General features: G+C 34.3%; 1 protein-coding gene across 1 annotated transcript in view; it reads right to left on the reverse strand.

Annotated features, from left to right (window-relative positions):
- The window catches only part of TTN (titin), a 281,117-nt gene that overhangs the window by 108,754 nt on the left and 152,590 nt on the right, over window positions 1–19,773 (reverse strand). Inside the window, exons 164-186 of the mRNA XM_054723165.1 lie at window positions 19,339–19,422; window positions 18,811–18,900; window positions 18,458–18,532; window positions 14,456–14,569; window positions 13,074–13,139; window positions 10,398–10,478; window positions 9,403–9,477; window positions 8,693–8,782; window positions 8,157–8,219; window positions 7,738–7,827; window positions 5,689–5,736; window positions 4,748–5,149; window positions 4,309–4,587; window positions 3,779–4,054; window positions 3,498–3,637; window positions 3,062–3,188; window positions 2,707–2,970; window positions 2,154–2,420; window positions 1,760–2,023; window positions 1,532–1,671; window positions 1,241–1,367; window positions 849–1,115; window positions 469–735 (exon numbers count right to left, since the gene is read on the reverse strand). Of these exons, the coding sequence (XP_054579140.1) occupies window positions 469–735; window positions 849–1,115; window positions 1,241–1,367; window positions 1,532–1,671; window positions 1,760–2,023; window positions 2,154–2,420; window positions 2,707–2,970; window positions 3,062–3,188; window positions 3,498–3,637; window positions 3,779–4,054; window positions 4,309–4,587; window positions 4,748–5,149; window positions 5,689–5,736; window positions 7,738–7,827; window positions 8,157–8,219; window positions 8,693–8,782; window positions 9,403–9,477; window positions 10,398–10,478; window positions 13,074–13,139; window positions 14,456–14,569; window positions 18,458–18,532; window positions 18,811–18,900; window positions 19,339–19,422 (3,696 nt within the window). The remainder of the gene's footprint in view (window positions 1–468; window positions 736–848; window positions 1,116–1,240; window positions 1,368–1,531; window positions 1,672–1,759; window positions 2,024–2,153; window positions 2,421–2,706; window positions 2,971–3,061; window positions 3,189–3,497; window positions 3,638–3,778; window positions 4,055–4,308; window positions 4,588–4,747; window positions 5,150–5,688; window positions 5,737–7,737; window positions 7,828–8,156; window positions 8,220–8,692; window positions 8,783–9,402; window positions 9,478–10,397; window positions 10,479–13,073; window positions 13,140–14,455; window positions 14,570–18,457; window positions 18,533–18,810; window positions 18,901–19,338; window positions 19,423–19,773) is intronic.

Raw genomic sequence — 19,773 nt, forward strand, 5'->3', positions numbered from 1 at the left:
ATTCTTAACATCAATTAATAGTTTGCCTTTAATAATTTGTATATACATTGGACTTCATATATAATCTGCTTGATATTAAGGGGCTAAAGAGATGGTTTAGTCATGTAAATTCTGTGTTTTCTCTCTCATCAGAAACTTGAAAAAACATTTTTATGAAATAATTTTGAGCAAGGAGATAGGAAGTACACATATTCCTCTTTTAAACATAACAGGGCTCAATAATTAATTGAGAGTTTGAATTCTGATTTTAACTGCCTATTTTGTAGGCCTGGGTCTTTGCTACTTTAAATCCTCATATTTTTAGAAAAGCTATATTGGAAATAAGCCTGATAACATACATGACAGTTTCTTAAGGACAGGGGCTAACTTCATGCAATGTAACACTTGGACGACTATTTTAAATAATAGCTACTCCACAGATTTCTGCTGAAGTTAGTGCAATAAGATTAAATTGAAAGGGCCACCTACCAAGTACCGTGAGTTTAGCTTCTGAACTTATTCCCATAGCTTCTACTTTAATTTGAGAGGTATCATCAAGAGAGAGGTTTTTGAATGTGATGGAATGAGTTTTCCCCTCATCGTGCATTGAGACCAGCTTGCTGGTATGCAGGCGCTGGTCGTTCTTGAACCACTTCACGTGGATGTTGTCGTGGGACAGTTCCACAGTAAACACGGCACTCTCCCTCTCTTTGGCTGTCACATCCGTGAGGGGAGTGAGGAATTTGAGCCGGATTCCTATCCAGAAAAAAACCCAAGCTCATTAATTCCAGCCTTTTAAGGAGGAAATATAAAAATAAAAGCAAAAAAAAAAAATATGTGAAAATGGTCTAACTGATAAAAACATTTACCTTCAATGATCAGTTTGGCACTGGTGTGCTTGTCTTCAGCTTCAAATATGTATTTTGCTTCATCTTCAAAAGCAGCTGCTTTGATCACCATAGAATGCTTAGTGCCATCCTTTATAAGCTCCAATCGGTCATCACCTGTGATTTCCTGGGTTCCTTTCAGCCACCGGAAGGTTTTGGGCTCCCTGGATACTTCACACTCAAACTTCGCCTCATCTTTCTCAAAGACTTTCACGTCGCTGAGAGGGGTGATGAAGATCAGTGGCAGTTCTGAAAGAGAAGGATGGTGTGGATGAAGCTAGAATATGCTTCCATTCATGATTCTGATCAATTCAGGATATCAGAGGAAGTCTTAAAAAAAAAATACAAAAGCGTGGCTGACAGGTGGGACATACCTTTCACTTTCAGATTGGCTGCAGATTTAGCATTGGCAGCCTGGAAGGACACCTCTCCTGTCATATCCAGCTGGCAGTTATAAAGAACCAGAGTATGCTTCTTCCCATCCTCAATGATTTCACAGTCCTGTTTGGATCAGGGTTAGAAGGAAAGAAGAAAGAAAAACATCATTTTCATAACTGGTTATTCCTCCAAATCAGTGAGAGATTGCATACCAGAAGTGTGTCTTTTTTCACCCTAAACAAGCAAGCAAGCCCCCTCCTGTGTGCGAGCAGATAATCCCGACTTACAGGGGATGCAGTCAAAGGCTCTCCTTTTAACATCCACTGGCCATGGACATCTGGCTCAGAAAGTTCAATTTCAAAGCGAGCTGTTTCACCCACAAACAATTCTACTCCATAAAGAGGTTTTTCCACTTTTATCAGTCGAGCTGAAATTATACCAAGTTTTGTTAGATTGACTGAACAAATAAACTGAAGGTTCCAATAGGGTAAATTTAAATGTTTTCAGCGACTCACCCTCCACATTAACATTTGCCTTCGTCTTGTCTGTGCCACAGTCACACACATATTCGCCTTTATCGCTAAATTCTGCCTTTTTGATTTTTAAGATGCGGCGCAGGCCATCTGACTTGATAGAGTGTTTGGGTGAAGGTACAATCTCTTCACCGTCTTTGAACCATTTCACTGGCACATCTTTGCTCACTTCACACTTCAGAATAATCTCATCCTTCTCAACTCCAGTTTTGTCATGTAATTTCACAGTGAAGTAGGGATCGGCCTCTGTAAAAGCCATTCAGCAGATAATCAGAAGAACGTGCAAATGAAAGTTTATTAAAGAGTTGCAATTTAACTACCACCCCACCGTTACCATCTCAAAACAGGCTATTTATTTCTAGTTGGTCACATTTACCTAAGACCTTCAGGTGTGCTGTGGACTTTAGGTCCTTAACCTGAGCTCGTATCTGGGATATATCATCCAGTGTCACTTCTCTCATTTCCAATTTGTGAGTCTTGCCCTCAGATGAGATGAGTACAGTTCTGCTTGTGTGGAGTTTGGCATCGTTTTTGAACCAGACTACATGCATTTTTTCATGGGAAAGTTCACAAACAAAAGTTGCTGTTTCACCTTCTTTCACTGTTTGATCTTCAAGAGGTGAAATGAATTTCAATCTTACACCTGCAATGCAAGCATGGATAATATGCTCAGGAAAACAATTTACCTTCAGAAATATTCCACTCTAATCTGCCTGGGTGAAAGGATTTCACATGGCATTTATTTATTCATCTTTTCAAATGGAGCTACCCTTTGCTTAAAAGAAAAAATCGGGGGGTAAGTGGTAATGTGAAAATAAAGGGGTGCCGATCACCACCTATAACTATTAGAACTTAGTGTTCTATTTTTAAAGTCATATATTTGTGTGTCTAAATAGGGGATGTTATAGTCAGATCTCATCAACTCTTACCTGTAACAAATAATTGTGCTGAGGTCTTCTTGCCCTCCACCTCAGCGGTATACACCCCTTCGTCATCAAATTGAGAATCATTGATAACAAGAATGTGTTTCTTTCCATCAACAATGATATCAAACTTGTCAGAAGACTTGATTATATCAGGTCCTTTAGACCAGATGACATTTGCCTCTCGAGTTAGGACACATTCAAATCGAGCCTGTCGCTTTTCGGGAACAGTGACATCCTTCAGGGGCACAGCAAAGTCAAGCTCAATTTCTGAAAAGCAAACAATAAGAATGAGGTTTTTCAGAATGCTGAGGGACATGAAATGAAGTTGAGCCCACTCTCGAGTTCTAAAAGCCCATACCTTTCACGGTCAGAATGGCAGTTGTAACTGCATTAAGTGCTTGGTAAAGGACCTCACCAGCTTGGTCCAGCTTGACTTTGTGCAAAGTTAAGAAGCGTTTCCCACCTTCTGCTTTGATTTCACAAGTCTGAGGAACAATAGTTTTAGTTAGCATTTCAGTGAGATAAATTCTCTAGAGGAGAAATGTTTCTATAGTATAGACAAAGATTTCTATAGAGTTTAAAAATTTACTACTAATAACATAACTAAAAATGTCTTATCACAAACATTTTTTTAAATGTCCGAGTGGTCTACAAGAGTGCATCAAATTTCTTCCCTTTTTTGAGATTTAAGAAGCCCAAAGTAACTCTATTATTGAACCAAATCTGAATGTTAAACCTGAATTTGGAAAGTAGTTATTATGTACGACTAACAAATGAAAAAGGAAATTACTCACAGGTGAGGGCCTTAGAAGTTCTCCCTTCAGTTTCCATTGTCCAGGAACATCTGCTTCTGAGATTTCCGCATCAAAGCTTGCACTTTCTTTCTCATAAATGGTAACATCCTCTATTGGTTTAAGCAGTTCAACTTCACGATCTGTATGGGTCAGGGGTGAAATACCACAATGCTTTAACCAGTCTAACAATGCTTTGCTTTCATGTCTTTTGGGTTGTGTTATTTTGCCTTATGCACACAGAAAACTTATCTTTTAGAATAAAAGATGTAAGATTTTTATACCTCCAAGTGTCAGCTTTGCAGGGTATCTTTTCCCTTCAATTTCCACTGCATATTCATCAATATCTTCTGGCACCGCATTCTTAATTTTGAGATGTACATAATTTCCCTCTTTCACTATCTCAGTCTTGTCATTTGGTTCCCAGGGGATTTCATCATAGCCTTTGAACCACTTAATGTTCGGAGTATCCCTTGCTATATGACAGGTGAAAACAGCTGTCCCCTTGGGTTTCACATGCTGATCACGTATGGGTTTCACCAGCCAGTCTCTAATGATTTCTGTATGAAAATGAGGTCAGAAAAAGAATGATCTGAACAAGTAATATAAGTAACTTCCCTAGTCAATTTCAGAAATAGAAAAATTATTTTCAAAACTGGACCTAATTAATCTGCTCTGAGATACTGATACCCCCCACTCCCCTCTTAGATAAGGTACAAGACAGCTGATTTTCTGATACTGGAAAATAAAATTCTCTCTTCCATTTTCTTAGTATAATAATCAGCAGAACAAACTTTCCCAGCAAAGTACTCACCTACTACTTTCACACAGGATGAACACTCCAGGTTGTTGGCATTTTCCACAGTAACGGTGTATGTCCCAGCATCGAAGTCATCTGCGTCGTTGATGGTCAGGGCCTTCATCAAGCCAATGACGCCCGGCACAATTTTGCCAGGTTTCTCCACCACAATCTTCCCATCCTTCCTCCAGACCACATCACGTTCTTTGTTTAACTCGCAGCTCAAGTACAATGGCTGTCCTTTGACCACTGTGACTTCCTCTTCAAGCGTTTTTACAAAACGCACAGGAAGTTCTGGGAAGAATTTCAGCAAAGACTTTTCAATACACATGATATTTTCAATGAAAGAAAACTTAGAAATAAGAGGTTTTTGCCTAAAATTACAATAAGGTTGCTCCTGGGGTTTACTGCATTAAACTGGAATACGGACCATAGGCAGAAGGCTGGAAATTACCTTCAACAATCAGCTTCGCTGTGGAGGTCTTCTCTTTATTTCCCAGACGTAAAACACAGGTGTATTCACCAGCATCAGAGAGTTGAACATCAATGATATGCAGCTTTCTGTCTTTACCATCTGCGATGAATCTGTGCTTTGGGCTCTCCCGGATACTGCTACCATCTTTCATCCAGCTTGTAATTGCAGTGGAGGGGGAGACTAAACACTCAAAGATTGCAGAAGAGCCAACGGACTCTGCTTCGGTCAAGACGATGTCTTTGATTTCTTTCACAAACTTCAGTGGTACAGCCTTTAGCTGGTAGGTGAATGGGGCTTCATCAGGAGGTTTCTCCCCACCACTTCCCGGTCTTAACTTTTTCCTTTCAGCTTCTACTGGTGAAGGAGTCTTTTTGGCTACACCTAGTTCAAAATAAAATTTAAAAGTTGATTTGGCATTTCCACAAGGGTCAGAAAGTGCATACTTGGCTGCCTGCCAGATAAAACTAGTGACAGAGCAACTAGACAATAAAGAAAATTAAAGACTAGGTAATTGGAAGGTCAATTATATTTATACTGCCTTCTTCTCGACAGGAGTATGAGATGACATAAGGAGTCCATGAAAATAAATGCTCTTCATTTTCTCAAGTTTTAAACGCAAATGTCAAATATCTAGATTAATGTCTAATTATTTTATGTGTTATGTATAAATATCATGTGTATGAAAAATGAAGATAAGAATGTATAGAATTCATTATGCTAAAATATAGCTGGTTATATAGTACCCACATGAATAATATTAGAGGTGTATTGCTTAAAATATCAGAAGACATACTAGCTTTAGCAGAATCAATTAGGAATAGCATGGATTGTTACAAATTTTGAGAAATTCTCCCCCTTGAATGTAAAGGTTTTTCCCAGAGTGAAAGGTTACAATTCAGGTATAAGGAAATGAATCCTACCTTTGATGGGACCTTTGGGCTTGGCAGCCTCCTCTTTAGGTTTGGCTTCTGAAATAAAAATGAAAACTCAGCATTTAAACAATTTTCAGACTTATTTCATACTTAGTAAACCATGTGAGGTGAATCATACTCTTTTTATAAGTATTAATGCAAAAAGAGAAATTGGTTTTATATGACCTCTATGGAGAATGGACATTTTTAACAGATATTTTTGATATATCCAAGAAGTCATATTCTGAAAATAATGTGACTAAGCTAAACTGCCACCAACATAGTTAGGATTAAAAAATTATTTTCAGCAAGTGCCTTTAATTCTTCTTCCATTTCTGGAAGGCTTACTCTTGCCTTATAAGGAGGAGTTTCATTCTTATCTAGCAACACAAAGTATTTTATATAGTTACTTATGTGTGGTTATGTGTACCAAGGATATGTTTCTGCTAACAAGGAATCAGTGTAGAAAAAAGGGAATGGCCCAGAAATTACCTATAGCCTTTCTTTTTTAAATTGGGCAGACAAATCCAGGCAAGGTTAAGGAAAAACAAAGGGTTATGTGCTATACATACATGGATTCCTTTGAAAGTTTCCTTTAATTAGACAATGAACTAAGGCAGAAGCAAGGAAGTTCCTACATTGAGAGTTTAATTCAATTATTAATACAGGGGCTAATAAAATGTAGAACCAGTTTTCTAGCTTCAGCCCATGGGAATGCAAGAAAAGCTTTATTTTTACAGATAATTGGCTCAATAGCAGTTACCATCCTTTTCTGAACTAATAAAATGTATCACATTGCAATTATAAAAGTTTAAAAATAATAATGCCCAAATCATAAATATCAGTGACAAACTATAATATTGTAAACATTAAAATTTTGTTATAGCTAAAGAATATAACATATTGTCTCATATCATTAAAAACAATAATAACCAAAATATTTCTATAGGGCTTATTATGTACCAGGCAGTGTGCTAAGTGCTTCACACATATTTAATGCTCTCAGTAATCTGACAGGGCAGATGTAGTTATTATTCTGATTTCACATACTAGCAAATGAAAATTTAAAGACAGTAAGCAACCAGCCAAAGTTCAAATAACGAGGATGTGTATTTATCAATCAGAAAAACACATCAAATCATTTTTGGTTTTGAGATTATCACCCAAATAAAGAATTAGTAATAGCACTTGAAGTTTGTAGCTGAGATAATTATACCACTTAGCACATTTAAGAAAATTATTATTGATCTACATTCTTATATAGATTTAAAGGCTGAACTATTCTGTCTTTTTTTTTTTATTGTGGTAAAATACACCTATAAAATTTACCATTTTAAGTGTGCAATTTAGTTGCATTGAGCACATTCACAATGTTATGCAATCATAACTATTCATTTCTGGAACATTTTCATTGTCCCAAAATACAGACTTTTTCTTTCTTTCTTTTTTTTTTTTTTTTTTTTAAGAGAAATGATTTCTATGGGGCACATGGAAAATCTGAAACTCCATGGGATTTCTGTGTGCATGTCCTTAGAGAGTGTCTGATTGTCTCCTTAGTTTTCATTAGCCTGGAACATATTCATTACTTCATCTCAAGAGCATATAAGAAAATGGTGCATCATAGGAATGTACATTCCAATCAAAACAATATACACCCATTAGGTGAGAGCATAGGTGGGTAAAGGATATCAGATGAAGAAAATTTAATTAAGAATTTACAAACCCCCAGAGTTGAAATAATGCCTAGTTTCAACATAATGAGGGCTTAAATTTAATTCAAGTATGAATATTTTTATTAAGCCATCAAAACAATCAGCCCAGCTGGTGTGGCTCAGTGGTTGAGTGCCGAACCATCAATCAGGAGGTCACGGTTTGATTCCAGTCAGGGCACATGCCCGGGTTGTGGGCTCAATCCCTGGTGGGGGGCATGCAGGAGGCAGCCAATTAATTATTTTCTCTCATCATTGATGTTTCTATCTCTTTCTCTCCCTTCCTCTCTCTGAAATCAATAAAAACATATTTGAAAAACAATCAAGAAGAAAACTACAGAATAAATACCTGCTTTCTTTCCCACTACTGGTGCTGTCACTGGGGCAGCGATGGGGGCTGGAGCAGGCTCCATGGCAGGTGGTTTGATTGTTTTCACTTCTGTAGAGAGATGTCCATTGCATTAATGTATATATTTGCCATTTTGTAAAACCTGTTTTGGTGGCCTATTTGCCTCTTCTGATGTAACTTTAAAATCTTTCAATGACTAGTTCTTCGGAGAATAATATATTCTAACTGTAATATAATCTACATATAATGTAATGATATATATTCTAATATATGTAATATATCATATTAAATGAAACGTTAATAATATATCGCCACATTAGAAACTATTTGCTACATACTGACTTTTTATTCTAAACTACACTTTATTTGTGTAAAGCATGAAGGAGTATACTGTTGACATTGAGGATCAGCTGGCTTACCTGGTTCAGGCTTTGGTTTGGGTTCAGGTCCAGGGAGAGGTATTGCTGGCTTTATTTCAGGCACTAAAAGAATCCATGATAATAAACAGGTTATCACAGTATTTTTGAAGGTTTTCACAAAGTCAAACCAAAATTAGGCAGACATGTCTTAGAAGATATTAGAATTGATACGCATAGTCATCAAATCAAGTATTTGATCTACAAAATATTTGGAAAATATAGTAAGGCAATTTTATTGGTTCTAATGTTGTTATTCATCTCACTGCCCATAGACATATTTTTCTTAGTGTTTAAAACTTAGTAATTTATTTAACAAATGACTAATCATTAGCCCATTGCACATGAGAGGGAAATGGTAAACACAATTAAGCTGACCATATTAAGGTAACATGTTCTAATCTTTTTAAAGAATACATTATTTTCATGTTATGCATACATATGTACATGTTTAAATCTTGATGCCAGTGTAATTATATTTTAAATGATGCATATTTGTATTTTTAGAAACAACTAAAAAATTGCCAGTAAGTTTGTACCTTTTGCTGGTTCAGGAATTTTCTTTTCCACTTTCTCAACAGTAGTTGGAGGTGCTTCAACCTCAACAGCTTTTGGAGGTGGTTCTGGTACTTTAAGATAATAAGGTTAACTTTAGTGATATTTTAATATTTTAATGCTTAGAAATCAATTATTACTTAGAAATCAATAATTAGATCAAACTGTGTTTCAAAAGTTCAATTGATGGCTTTTAAAAAATCTATATTCTATCAATTAATTTTTTATTCTCTTCTTGACTCTGATTTAATTTTTCTCTTCCTTATTCCACCCACTTCTGCCCCAACCCCATTATCTCTTCCTTTCCAAATCACTTGCATAACAGTTACCAATAAATAACCCTTTGATAATAGGCTGAGGATAAAAAGAAACCTAGCCCACTTGAAAGGCCCCAAATGTTATGAAACAGTTGCTGACACTCTCCCATGAAGTTATTCCCAGCCAATCTGATCATTTCACAATCATTTCTACTGAAAGGACTTAAAATAATCAAAATAACGAAGCATAGGCAAATACATGAATGGATTTGAGAATTACTATGTAAATATTTCAACAGAAAGCAGACAATGGAAAACACAGATGAAATATGAAGCTATGCTTATAGTTAACGACACTTATGTTTACAAGATAAACCTTTTGTTAAATGTTCATTTTGTTAAAAGATCATTTCACAAATTGTTACTGCGATTCCTACCTGTAGGTTTTTTAACCTTTTCTACTTTTTTAGGTTCTACTTTAGGTTCTTCTTCTTCAGGTCGCTTTCTTAGAACTTAAAAGACAAAAAGGTTTATATGTAAACCAAGACGAACAAATGTAGATGTTGAATGAACTTGACAAATACAAATAATGTACAAAGCAAGGAAAATGAAAAGCATGCAACCTGACCTAGTGCACTGGGAAATTAGCATTTATACTAAAAATGATTTTTAAACCAAAGGTTGTGTTAATTTAGAATAACATTCACAGTTGCTTTACATCTATATCAATAGCCTATACAGAGACAAGTCTGTGCCAGTAACAACCCAAATCCAAAATGAATAATTTGAATAAAAACAATTCTAACCATAATTTATTTTGTAATTTAATGAGGAGTATTTAAATAAGTATAAAGTTTACTGAAATGGAGATATCTAAAGAAATGTAGCTTAGAGAAGAGTAATTCTTTGTGAAGACAAAGTTAGAAGTTGAGTTTTCATCTGAATATCTTGCTTCTGATTATTTAATATCTTATTTGTATAAAATACTAGAAAGAAATGTTCACTTTTTAAAAAATGTGTTGTTTTTTTTTTTGTTCATTGTGGTGATCTTGTGTAATATTTTAAAACGGAATACTCAATTTAGTCTTAAATAGTTTGGTGTAATTTAGAGTATTTAATAGGTTTAGTATATTTTACTACATAATTTGATCATGAAAATGACAGCTATGGTCCTTGTTATTAGATTAGAATATTATCAATTTAGTTATGTCTATTAAGTGAATTTCAGGATACTGTGAACACTCACAAAATGTCTGTCTTCTTGTAAAAAAGTTATAAAGATTATAACCTTAATTTTTAATGCTACTACAAATAAATTTTGGTAAATAGGGAATCTAATTAAAAGAAAACCAAGAGACAGAAACATTTTGTAAGCTTTGAAGTATATTTTTTATATACTCAAAGCTGATATAACGGTTGAGAAATACTATACCGCTTTTGAGAACAACTTCTTCCTTTGGTTGAGGTTTAGGTTCTGGAAGTAATTTGCGAACTTTCTTTTCAACTCCAGGCACTTAAAAGAATATGATTTCATATTTTGAAGTGAATTCATATAAAAACTAAATGTCAACAATAAAAATGCCTCTTTCAAAACTAGTTAACTAAGTACAGTGCATAAGCAATAATTTCTGTCACACGTAAATATCACAGAATTTAAATGCAAATAATATGTCAAGTTATTTCCTCTACAAACATCTATATAACCTTGTGATGAAATTCAATTGCATTAACTATAGGCAAATATACTCAACTTAAATGAATGTATAGAAGATGCTGTTCTATATTAACTTTATAAAATTTCCATCAAATACACATATTTTGATAGCATCTTTGCCTCAATCTGCAATTTTGTAGATTGCCCAAATCTACACTGGTATCTCCTCAATATGATTATAAAGTATAATATAATCATATTGGTAGGTGGAAGTGTCCTTATTCAAGCTTTTCCACTTGAGAGAGAAGAAAGGCAAGGGATCTGGTTTGTGACCTTGATGTTGGGAAAGGGCCATTATCTCATTTTCTTAACAGCAAAGAAGTAACCTTTCTTAAGGTCTCTGTTTTGAAATAATACTAACTTAAAATTATGGACCTATAGAATTTGGAAGCTGGTGTTGGCATTATTTTTTAGGAATAAGAAAATGTTCTTGAGTTTAGACTAAAAGGGACTCAAGGTGTTCTAAATTAATTCCCTCTTGTGTCTTTAGTGAATACCAGGCATGGAGTATGCTGTTAGTATATAGGGCAACCTCCTGAAATTACTATAGTCCTTATGGATTTGAATGGAAGAAAAGAAGAGAAACACTTGGTGATCTTTAAACCTTTTCCCTTCTCTACTGATATCTATTAAAATTTAAGACATTATTTATTTGTATCATGTAATGTTATGTTTGTTTACTCATACACAATCTGAATTTCTTAGATATTTCTATAAAATTTCCCACTTGGTGCTTTAAACAAGACATTTGCTACTCAATAAATAGGTATTGTTGTTTTTTTTTAATGTGATAATGATAACCTCGCCTAACTCTTACTTCGAAATTTAAACATTCAAAAGGCAAATGTAATTATTTCATTTTTACATATTTTTCCTATCTTTTAGGTAGAATTTCAAAAACATTCATTTTTTTTTTAGATAATTATAAATTGTGCTGGCCTTCAATTCTAATTTGGAGTTATCAATATTTTTAATGTATAACTATTTTCATCGATTGAACTTGGAGAAACCACCAAGTAAGTTGGGATAGCATAATATCCTTTACTTCCATAATGGACATAGTGAAAATATGTCAGTGCATTTGTTTTTCAATATTATTTTATTTTTAAGAACTTAATGATATTTGAGACTCAGGTGCAGAACACACCATAATAGCTATTATTCTTAAAGCAAATATATGTTATTTCATCTCATTTTAATGTTTATAAGTGACTTTGTAATAATACTTTACTAGCTAGTATTCATAGTAACATTATTTTGTAATCTTCATTTTATTTTTGAAATATTTATTAATGAAAAGTCCCATGAAAAGATTATTCTGACCAAATTGTTTCAAAAGAAAATTCTACTAAGCTTACAGAATCAGAAGGACTTATTGCCATTTACATAGTTCCAGGACAAAGAAAAATGAAAGAAAACTTTCTGTTTTTGTGAAACAATTGTTTCTTTTTTATTTAATTTATTGGGGTGACTTTGGTTAATAAAATTATATAGGTTTCAGGTGTTACAATTCTATAATATATTATCTGTACTATTTTGTATGTTTACCACCCCAAGTCAAATCTCCTTCCATCAACATTTAACCCCCCTTTACCCTCTTCTACCTCCCTCCACCCTATAATCTTCATTTTATAAGTCAAGAAATGCATATTCAGATTGGTGATTTTCCCAAATTCCAGAGTGAATCAGGAACAGATTCAATATCTCGGTCTGGATGTGTTGATGACTTAAATAGAAAATAGCTCCCCACTATACTTACTAGAAAAATTAGATGCTTTCTAGACTTGTATGATTCATTTATTTTTCTTTAGGGTTTAGGCTTAGATAGGGAATATCTATTCAAAGAGAAATTTTGAAAAATGATGTGCAGTGATAATAAAATTTCTCTAAAACGTGAGATCTGTACACTGGAAAAAATGTCTTAGAGTCACAGAGAAGAAAGTGACAGGAAGCCCTGAGAAAATCCCTGTGAATCATCTTAATGCGTAGAAGGAAGACATGACTTATTTTTAGTGCTTAAAACACTGGCTAAAATACTGTTGTTCTGGTGCAATTCCAAAGCTTTCCATTACTAACTCTCAGCACTTTAATCTAAGCTGTATCCCGATATTAATTTCAGCTAAGCACCAAAATTTTATAGGTAATTGCAAGAAGACATATGTAGATGAGACAAAGATAAGCAATATCTACCCATATAATGGATGAAAATGATGAGAGACAAAGGAAGCAACACTCATGAGCCAGGACCATAAAAGGGTACAAAAATACAAGAAATGAATGAGACTACTGTGATTATTTAAGAAATGTTGAAAAGAGAACATTCTAGAAGACAGGAAGAGCAAGGAGTCAGATGCAGGAAGACTGCATATGAGTGCGTTTTCCAGACTGAAATACCTTTCAGAGGCTTAAGCTCCACCTTCTCTGGGACCTCGGGTTTCTCAGGAACTTTCTTCGAAACAGCTTTAAAAAATAGGATCTTGCTTTTATTATTTGTATATTTAGACTAGGCTGAAGCACATTATTAAACACCTGCTCCAAGAATCAAAACCAAGCTTTGGTTATAACCAAGAAGCATTAATAACAGCCAAGAACAGCCACCACCGAGCATATCAAAAGCATTCAAACCCTGAACACACACTGCAGTTTTACTCCAAAGTGGAGTCATAAAGTCTGGCTGAGAAGAAAGATAATTTTGTTTTTTTGCAGAAAAATGAAAATTTTATTTGAGTATAAATTTTATATTAAGAGAAATGTATTTAAGTATGTGTTGTCATGAAGTATCAATCAACAGTATTTTAGCCTTTTAAGAAGTGCCCACTTTTTCTATGTCTGACTTAAAATGCCGGAAGTTCCTCCTATTGGCCAGGAGAGTTGTTGAAGGGCAAGAATCACTAGAAGTAAAATCTTATTCTGGAAGATTCTGGGTTTGTATGTGTGTGTATGGAGAAAATATTCATCTAAGATTATGTGTAGATAATTTAAATTGGGAAATATCATGACACCACAAATAAGACAACATTTTATTAAAATAAAAAGAATAATATGCATTTGCCAGTTTATTTCAGCTTTTAAAAAAGAATTATTAAAGAAGTTATTAAAAATTAAGTAATATTGCATTAATTCAAAGAAAAGTTTAAATGCAAAAAGAATGAAGGGAAGTTTAACACTGGGAGGAGATGCTGGCTCAAATGTATCCATCATCACTCTGGCCATGTTGCAGATGACCACAGAACACAATTCGGCTTTTATTAAGTTACAAAAGAAAAAAAGTGGGGGAGCAGTGACAGGTCACTTATATGCGTTCCTTTCTTGGTATATGAGCACATATCAGCTATTCAATGCTGTAACTATATTACTTATAGAATACTTGAAAGCACACGACATTCCTTAAGAACGAAGTTTTGCCTTTTGTATAAATTTGTTACTGCAATATTAAAAATATCTTGCAAACATTTCTTATACATTTCACATGCATAAGATCCCAAAGATATGCCTAGCAACCAGGCTTTGAAATCAGAAAACTGTTCCTCCGCACTCTGCATAAAAAAAGTTAGTTGGGCAGATGTCCAGGATGAAGCTCACAAAAATGCACTTCCTGGCATTTGGGGCAGCAGGCAGGCCTGACAAGGCACCTGGAGCAGCACAAAACACAGGTCTCTATGCAAGGCCCACAGCTTGATCATGTCTGAAAGCACACACTTGTAAACGTTCTGGCAAGCGCCACTTCAGATGACTGGGTAGCAGGTTAATAAAACTTTAGAAGTAGCATTTTATACCTTTAAGTTGGAATACTTTCTCCTTCACGTCTTCCTTAGGTGGAGCAGGTGGAGGAGCTGGGGGCTTTGGTTTGAATTTTGGTTTCTCAATAACCTTCTTTTCAGGTTCAGGTTCTTAAAAGAGTATTTCAGGAAAGTTAATATATGTATATATTCATTAGTAGGTGGATATATAGTATACTCAGTAGAAATTTAAATATATATATGAAGTATTTCATTTTTTGGGTACATAATATTAGTGTCCAACATAAAACATAAAACAGTGTCCAACATAAAACATAAAAATATCAACATGGTACACAGATGATGAAAAATATAGCAAAGACATTAATAAAAACAACAAAGGAAGCATCCATGTAAGCCACATTGACGAGATAAATAGTACAAATTACATGGATATATAAGAATCAGATGCACATTTAAAACAATGATTCTTACATACAAATACAGAGACCTACTCTACATGTAAAACAACATAAAATATATATATATAAAGATGAAGATATGATGATGAAGATTTAAGTCCAATTAATTGAATACCTTGAACTGGTATTTCTTCTGGCTGTGGTTCAGGTTCAGGTTCTTCAGGCTCAATATACTTTTCAATTTCACGTTCTTTAAAGAATGTTGACAAAGGATGTGAGATTGTAATGGAAAGTGCTTCACAAAGACACATACAAATTTCACAAAGATGTAAAGATTACCATCACAATGAAAATATACACTTAATACAAGTTCACTTATATATTAAAAAGGGACAAGATTTCTATTTTCTTATGCTTGAACTTTCTATTAACCACTTTTCTATGTATAATGATAGGAAATGAGAGGAGAGGAGGGAAGAGGAGACTGGATGAAAGAAGGTGAAGGGATTAGCCAAAGAACATATATGCATAGCCCATAGACACAGACAACAGTGTAGTGCTGGCCAGAGGGAAGGGAGTGTGGGGGCTGAGTGGAGGTGGGCAAAAGGCGGGGAGGGAATGGGGATATCTGTAATAGTGTCAACAATAAAAATAAAGTAAAAAGAACATTAAGCAAAGGCTAAGAAAATCTAAATAACGGATGGGCTTTTAGTTAATAATAAAATATTAATATATTTTAATTATAATAATAATTATACATTAATCATTAATTATAATAATTGGACCATACTAATATAAGATGTTAATAATAGGAGAAACTGATTGTGGGGATATATGAGAATCCTCTGTATCTTCACAATTTCTTTGTAAATAATTGTTCTAAAAAAAGTTTATTTTTTAAAGTAAAATTATATATTGGGTTACCATTTGAGGAGCCAATGTAATTAATTCTTTCAGTTTTGCCTCAGTAAACTATATTTTGGAATTTATAATTACCACCAAGAATAATCAAATTTAGGACTCAAATTTTACTTCAAAAGAAGCATAAGTATTTGAAAAACGAAACATGTACTGGAGTGCTTTTGAATGGAATGTCAAGAAGGAATTTCACCCTATAAATACTTTTGTATTTCTAACAGGAGTTCTTAAGAGATTAAAGAATTTATATTTTAATATATATATATATACCTTCAACAGGGGGAGTCTCTTTTCTACCAATTGTTATGAATGCTTTTTCTTCATATATTACTTCCTCGGGAGACTCTTCAACTTAAAAAAATACAGTATTTTATTTTAGATTGCATTCAGAATAGAATACTGCAACTGCTAAATTGTAAGACATCAACTTTGTTACACTCTATAATATATTCCCAAGATATCAATAACTTCCCTACTTAAGACAGACAACAGATATATACATAAGACCCATCAACAACCAAAGCAAGATGATAAAGACAATTGTTATCTTTCCAAGATTCCTAGAGAAGTCATGTACCTTGGACAGGTGGAGCTTCTGGCTCTTCAGGGAGAGGAACCGACACTTTCTTTTCCAGGATGACTTCCTTTGGCACTTCAAGCGCTTTAAAGATATTGATATTGTTTACGACTAAGAATTTAGAAGAATTTGCAAGATTTTGCAAAGAGTAGGCAAAGAGTCCAGGGGGAAGAACTTTATCTTATAAGACTTAATGGGGCAAATAGCTTTGGAGCATGGGATCCTTTTGGAGATCCTAATTTTATAAATGAGTCTTCTCAGCCTTCTTTATTTGCTTCTCTTCTTCTGTGTACCCTTAAATGTAGGTGCTCTCCACTGGTCTAACTTTGATGCTTTAAAAAATGGGCTCTACATTCTTTGAACAATCACTCCTGCATTCTCAACTCTTATTTCCGTGTGGATGACTTTTAGATCTACATCTCTAGCCTCGATCTCTTTCCTAAGCTCCAGATGTACATTCCCAACTTCCATACTTGAAAAGTGAGAAATATATTCACTATCTTATTTCTAATATTAATTCAGGGATTCAATGAGCCATCCTCATGGCCATTTTGCTTCAACCTTACAATCGTCTTGGGCTCCATTTTCTTAATTGCTTTGATAATAGACACTAACTCAATCTCCATCTCCCTCAAATTCAATCTCCTTTTTTCATTTCTACCAACACTGATCTTGTCCAGCTTTTAATGACCTTAAATAACTGCAATGACTATGTACTATTGTCACCATCTTCCAATAGCTTGAACTGATGCCTTTTCAAAGCCCAACTCCTATTAATTTACACATCGCTTCAAAACCCTTGAAGCTTCCTATTGCTTACAGAATAAAGTATACACCTTTTGGTGACATTCAAAGAACTCCAAAATGTAATATGATCCTCATCTTTATATCCATCTTTATCTTTCAGTATACCTCACAACCAATCCATACTCAAATCACACATGCTTATTTGGCAGACCTTGACCTTCCCAGACTTTTCTACCTCAGTGCCTTTTGGTATATTCCCTTTGCCTAGAATACTATTTCCTCCATTGCTACATGTAAAAATCCATCAAAATTTAAAACTATACTTTTTTTTCATAAAGCTTTCCCTGATGCCTCTGCCTGAAATTGATCTTTCCTTGCTCCGTGTTTCTGTAGCCTTTTATTCTCACTTTACAAATGTGCTCACTTTCTGCCTTGTGTTAGAGTTGTGCTGTACTTTCTTCCCATCAGGTTGAAATTGCTTGAAGACAGGACCAGATCTTACCTTTTCCAATACACTGTCTTGTTAGTGGTAAAAATGTAACACAATGTGCTGAATTGAGCTGTCTACACTGACCTAGAGGAGAGCCTTTTCTACCACATATCACCATGTCATGGCACAACCGAAGCTCATTCATTTTCTTTCTCCTGCTTACTTGTTTCATTTTCTCTCTTGGCCCTCATTATTTTCCTCTTCTTACTGTAAAATGTGATTTTGCATAAACTTATACTATTATTTTCCCCTGAGAATCATTATTAAACTGCTCAAATAGTGTTCAGATAAATAGATAGTTTTCTTCATACTAGGTACCTTTTTCTGGAAGGACTTCTCGCTTTTTGGTAACAGGCACTGGTTCTTTCTTTACTGGAACAAGTTTCTTGGGCACCTCGGGTACTTTGAAGATATTAGTTTTATTTTAAAAAGAGTATTTAAAAACATTTAAAAGTGTTAAGAATAAAGAATCTATAATTAATGGAACAGCACTAAATTAATGAAAACAAAATAAAGACATTTTTTTGTCCCTAGTTATGCAATAATGAGGACAATTTATTGGATTCCAATTTAAGATATCAGAATACTATTTAAAAGAACGATGATGTCAATGATGACATGAGTACCTTTAGCTTCTGGTGTTTCTGGCTTCTTAACAGTTGGGACTTTCTTCGGTGGGACAACTTTCTTTGCCATCTCAGGTACTTTAAAGATATTAGTAGCATTTAATAATATAACATTGTAAGATACAGTATCTATACATTGATTTGACAAGTCTGTTCAACACTATAACATATGGGTAACAGTTAAACACATAACACAGCACAACACAGAATAAGGAAAGTGTCAAATTTCAGACAGCAAACGAAAAAGAAGTAAGTATGGATTTATTTTACTATAAGTACCTTTAGGAGGAGCTTCTGGTTTTTTGATGATAGGAACTTTCTTCTCTGGAACAATCTTCTTGGGCTCTTCAGGCACTTGAAAGATAGGAATTTCTTTTAGAGTCAGATGATTATAGTAAAAAGTTTAATACTAATGAATGAATGAAAAACCACTTCTCCTTCTTTGTTATACACATTGTAAAAGTCTGTTGGACCGAAGTTTTATGTGCAAATGATGTTTGTTCTTGCCAATGAAGTCAAATTTCAAGTGAGGAGATTAAAGACTGACATTTTACCTTAAAGAATATATGTAATGACATAACAATTAAATGATCAAATGATGTGTTTTCCCAGACAGTGGATCTGCCTTATACCTGCTGGTGGGGGGGCTTCTGGCTCCTCTTCTTCCACAGCAGGAACCGGTGCTTCCTCTTCAGGAGCAATTTCCTCGGGTTCTTCATATACTTTAAAGATACAGTTAATTTTAATTCAATGTGTGAAACAATGTTCTAAAATGCACAAACACTGGGCACAATCAATGATTTCTCTCCTCGTTTCAATTAATATCGTCTCTCATTTTTGTTAGGGTGAAATCTATCTTATTTTCACTGACATCTGTTTCTTTTGATTTGAATGCTGGAAAGCCTTTTGATGTTTAATCTCTTTCATAGTCATTAGAGAGCTTTGTTTAATACAAGTTACAGGTTACAAAATCCTACTTAAATGCTGCAGACTGATAACTAAAAATAGATTTGAGATTGGAGCTAATTAAGAATGATGAAGACAAATAAAGGACAGAAAATGATGAAAAGATACTAAGTTAAAAAAAAAAAAAAAAAGAGGAACAAGGCTTAGATAAGAAATAGCACAAGTGGCAAGCTCACTCATGGTCTTACGCGTACCTTCCGGAGGAGGAGATTCCACTTTCTTGGGAACAGGAACGGCTGGTTTCTCTTCTAAGACAGGTTTCTTTGGCATTTCCAGCACTTTAAAGATATTAGTTAGTTTTACCTCTAGGTAGTTGAAAGGACATGGAATTTATACCACATCTAGTTCACATGTAGTTCAAATAACAAAGGGACAGATGCAAGAAAAATTCACCATAAGGTCAATGACCTAATCTTGGAACTACAGAGAAAGAAGGAAAATGTGGCCTATAAATATTAACAAAACCACATTAGTAAACTCTTCCAATGCTCATCATAGAAGTGTTAGTTGTTTTTTTTTTTAAAATGATGTTATTTACAAAATTTAACCCCCAACCATCCAGAATACCAGGTTTGTAGTTGCAGTTGTGAACATAAGAGATTTGACAAACAGAAGGGTTTCCTATAAGC

This window comes from Eptesicus fuscus, chromosome 11, assembly GCF_027574615.1.
Source record: "Eptesicus fuscus isolate TK198812 chromosome 11, DD_ASM_mEF_20220401, whole genome shotgun sequence".
NCBI classification, from domain to species: Eukaryota; Metazoa; Chordata; class Mammalia; order Chiroptera; family Vespertilionidae; genus Eptesicus; species Eptesicus fuscus.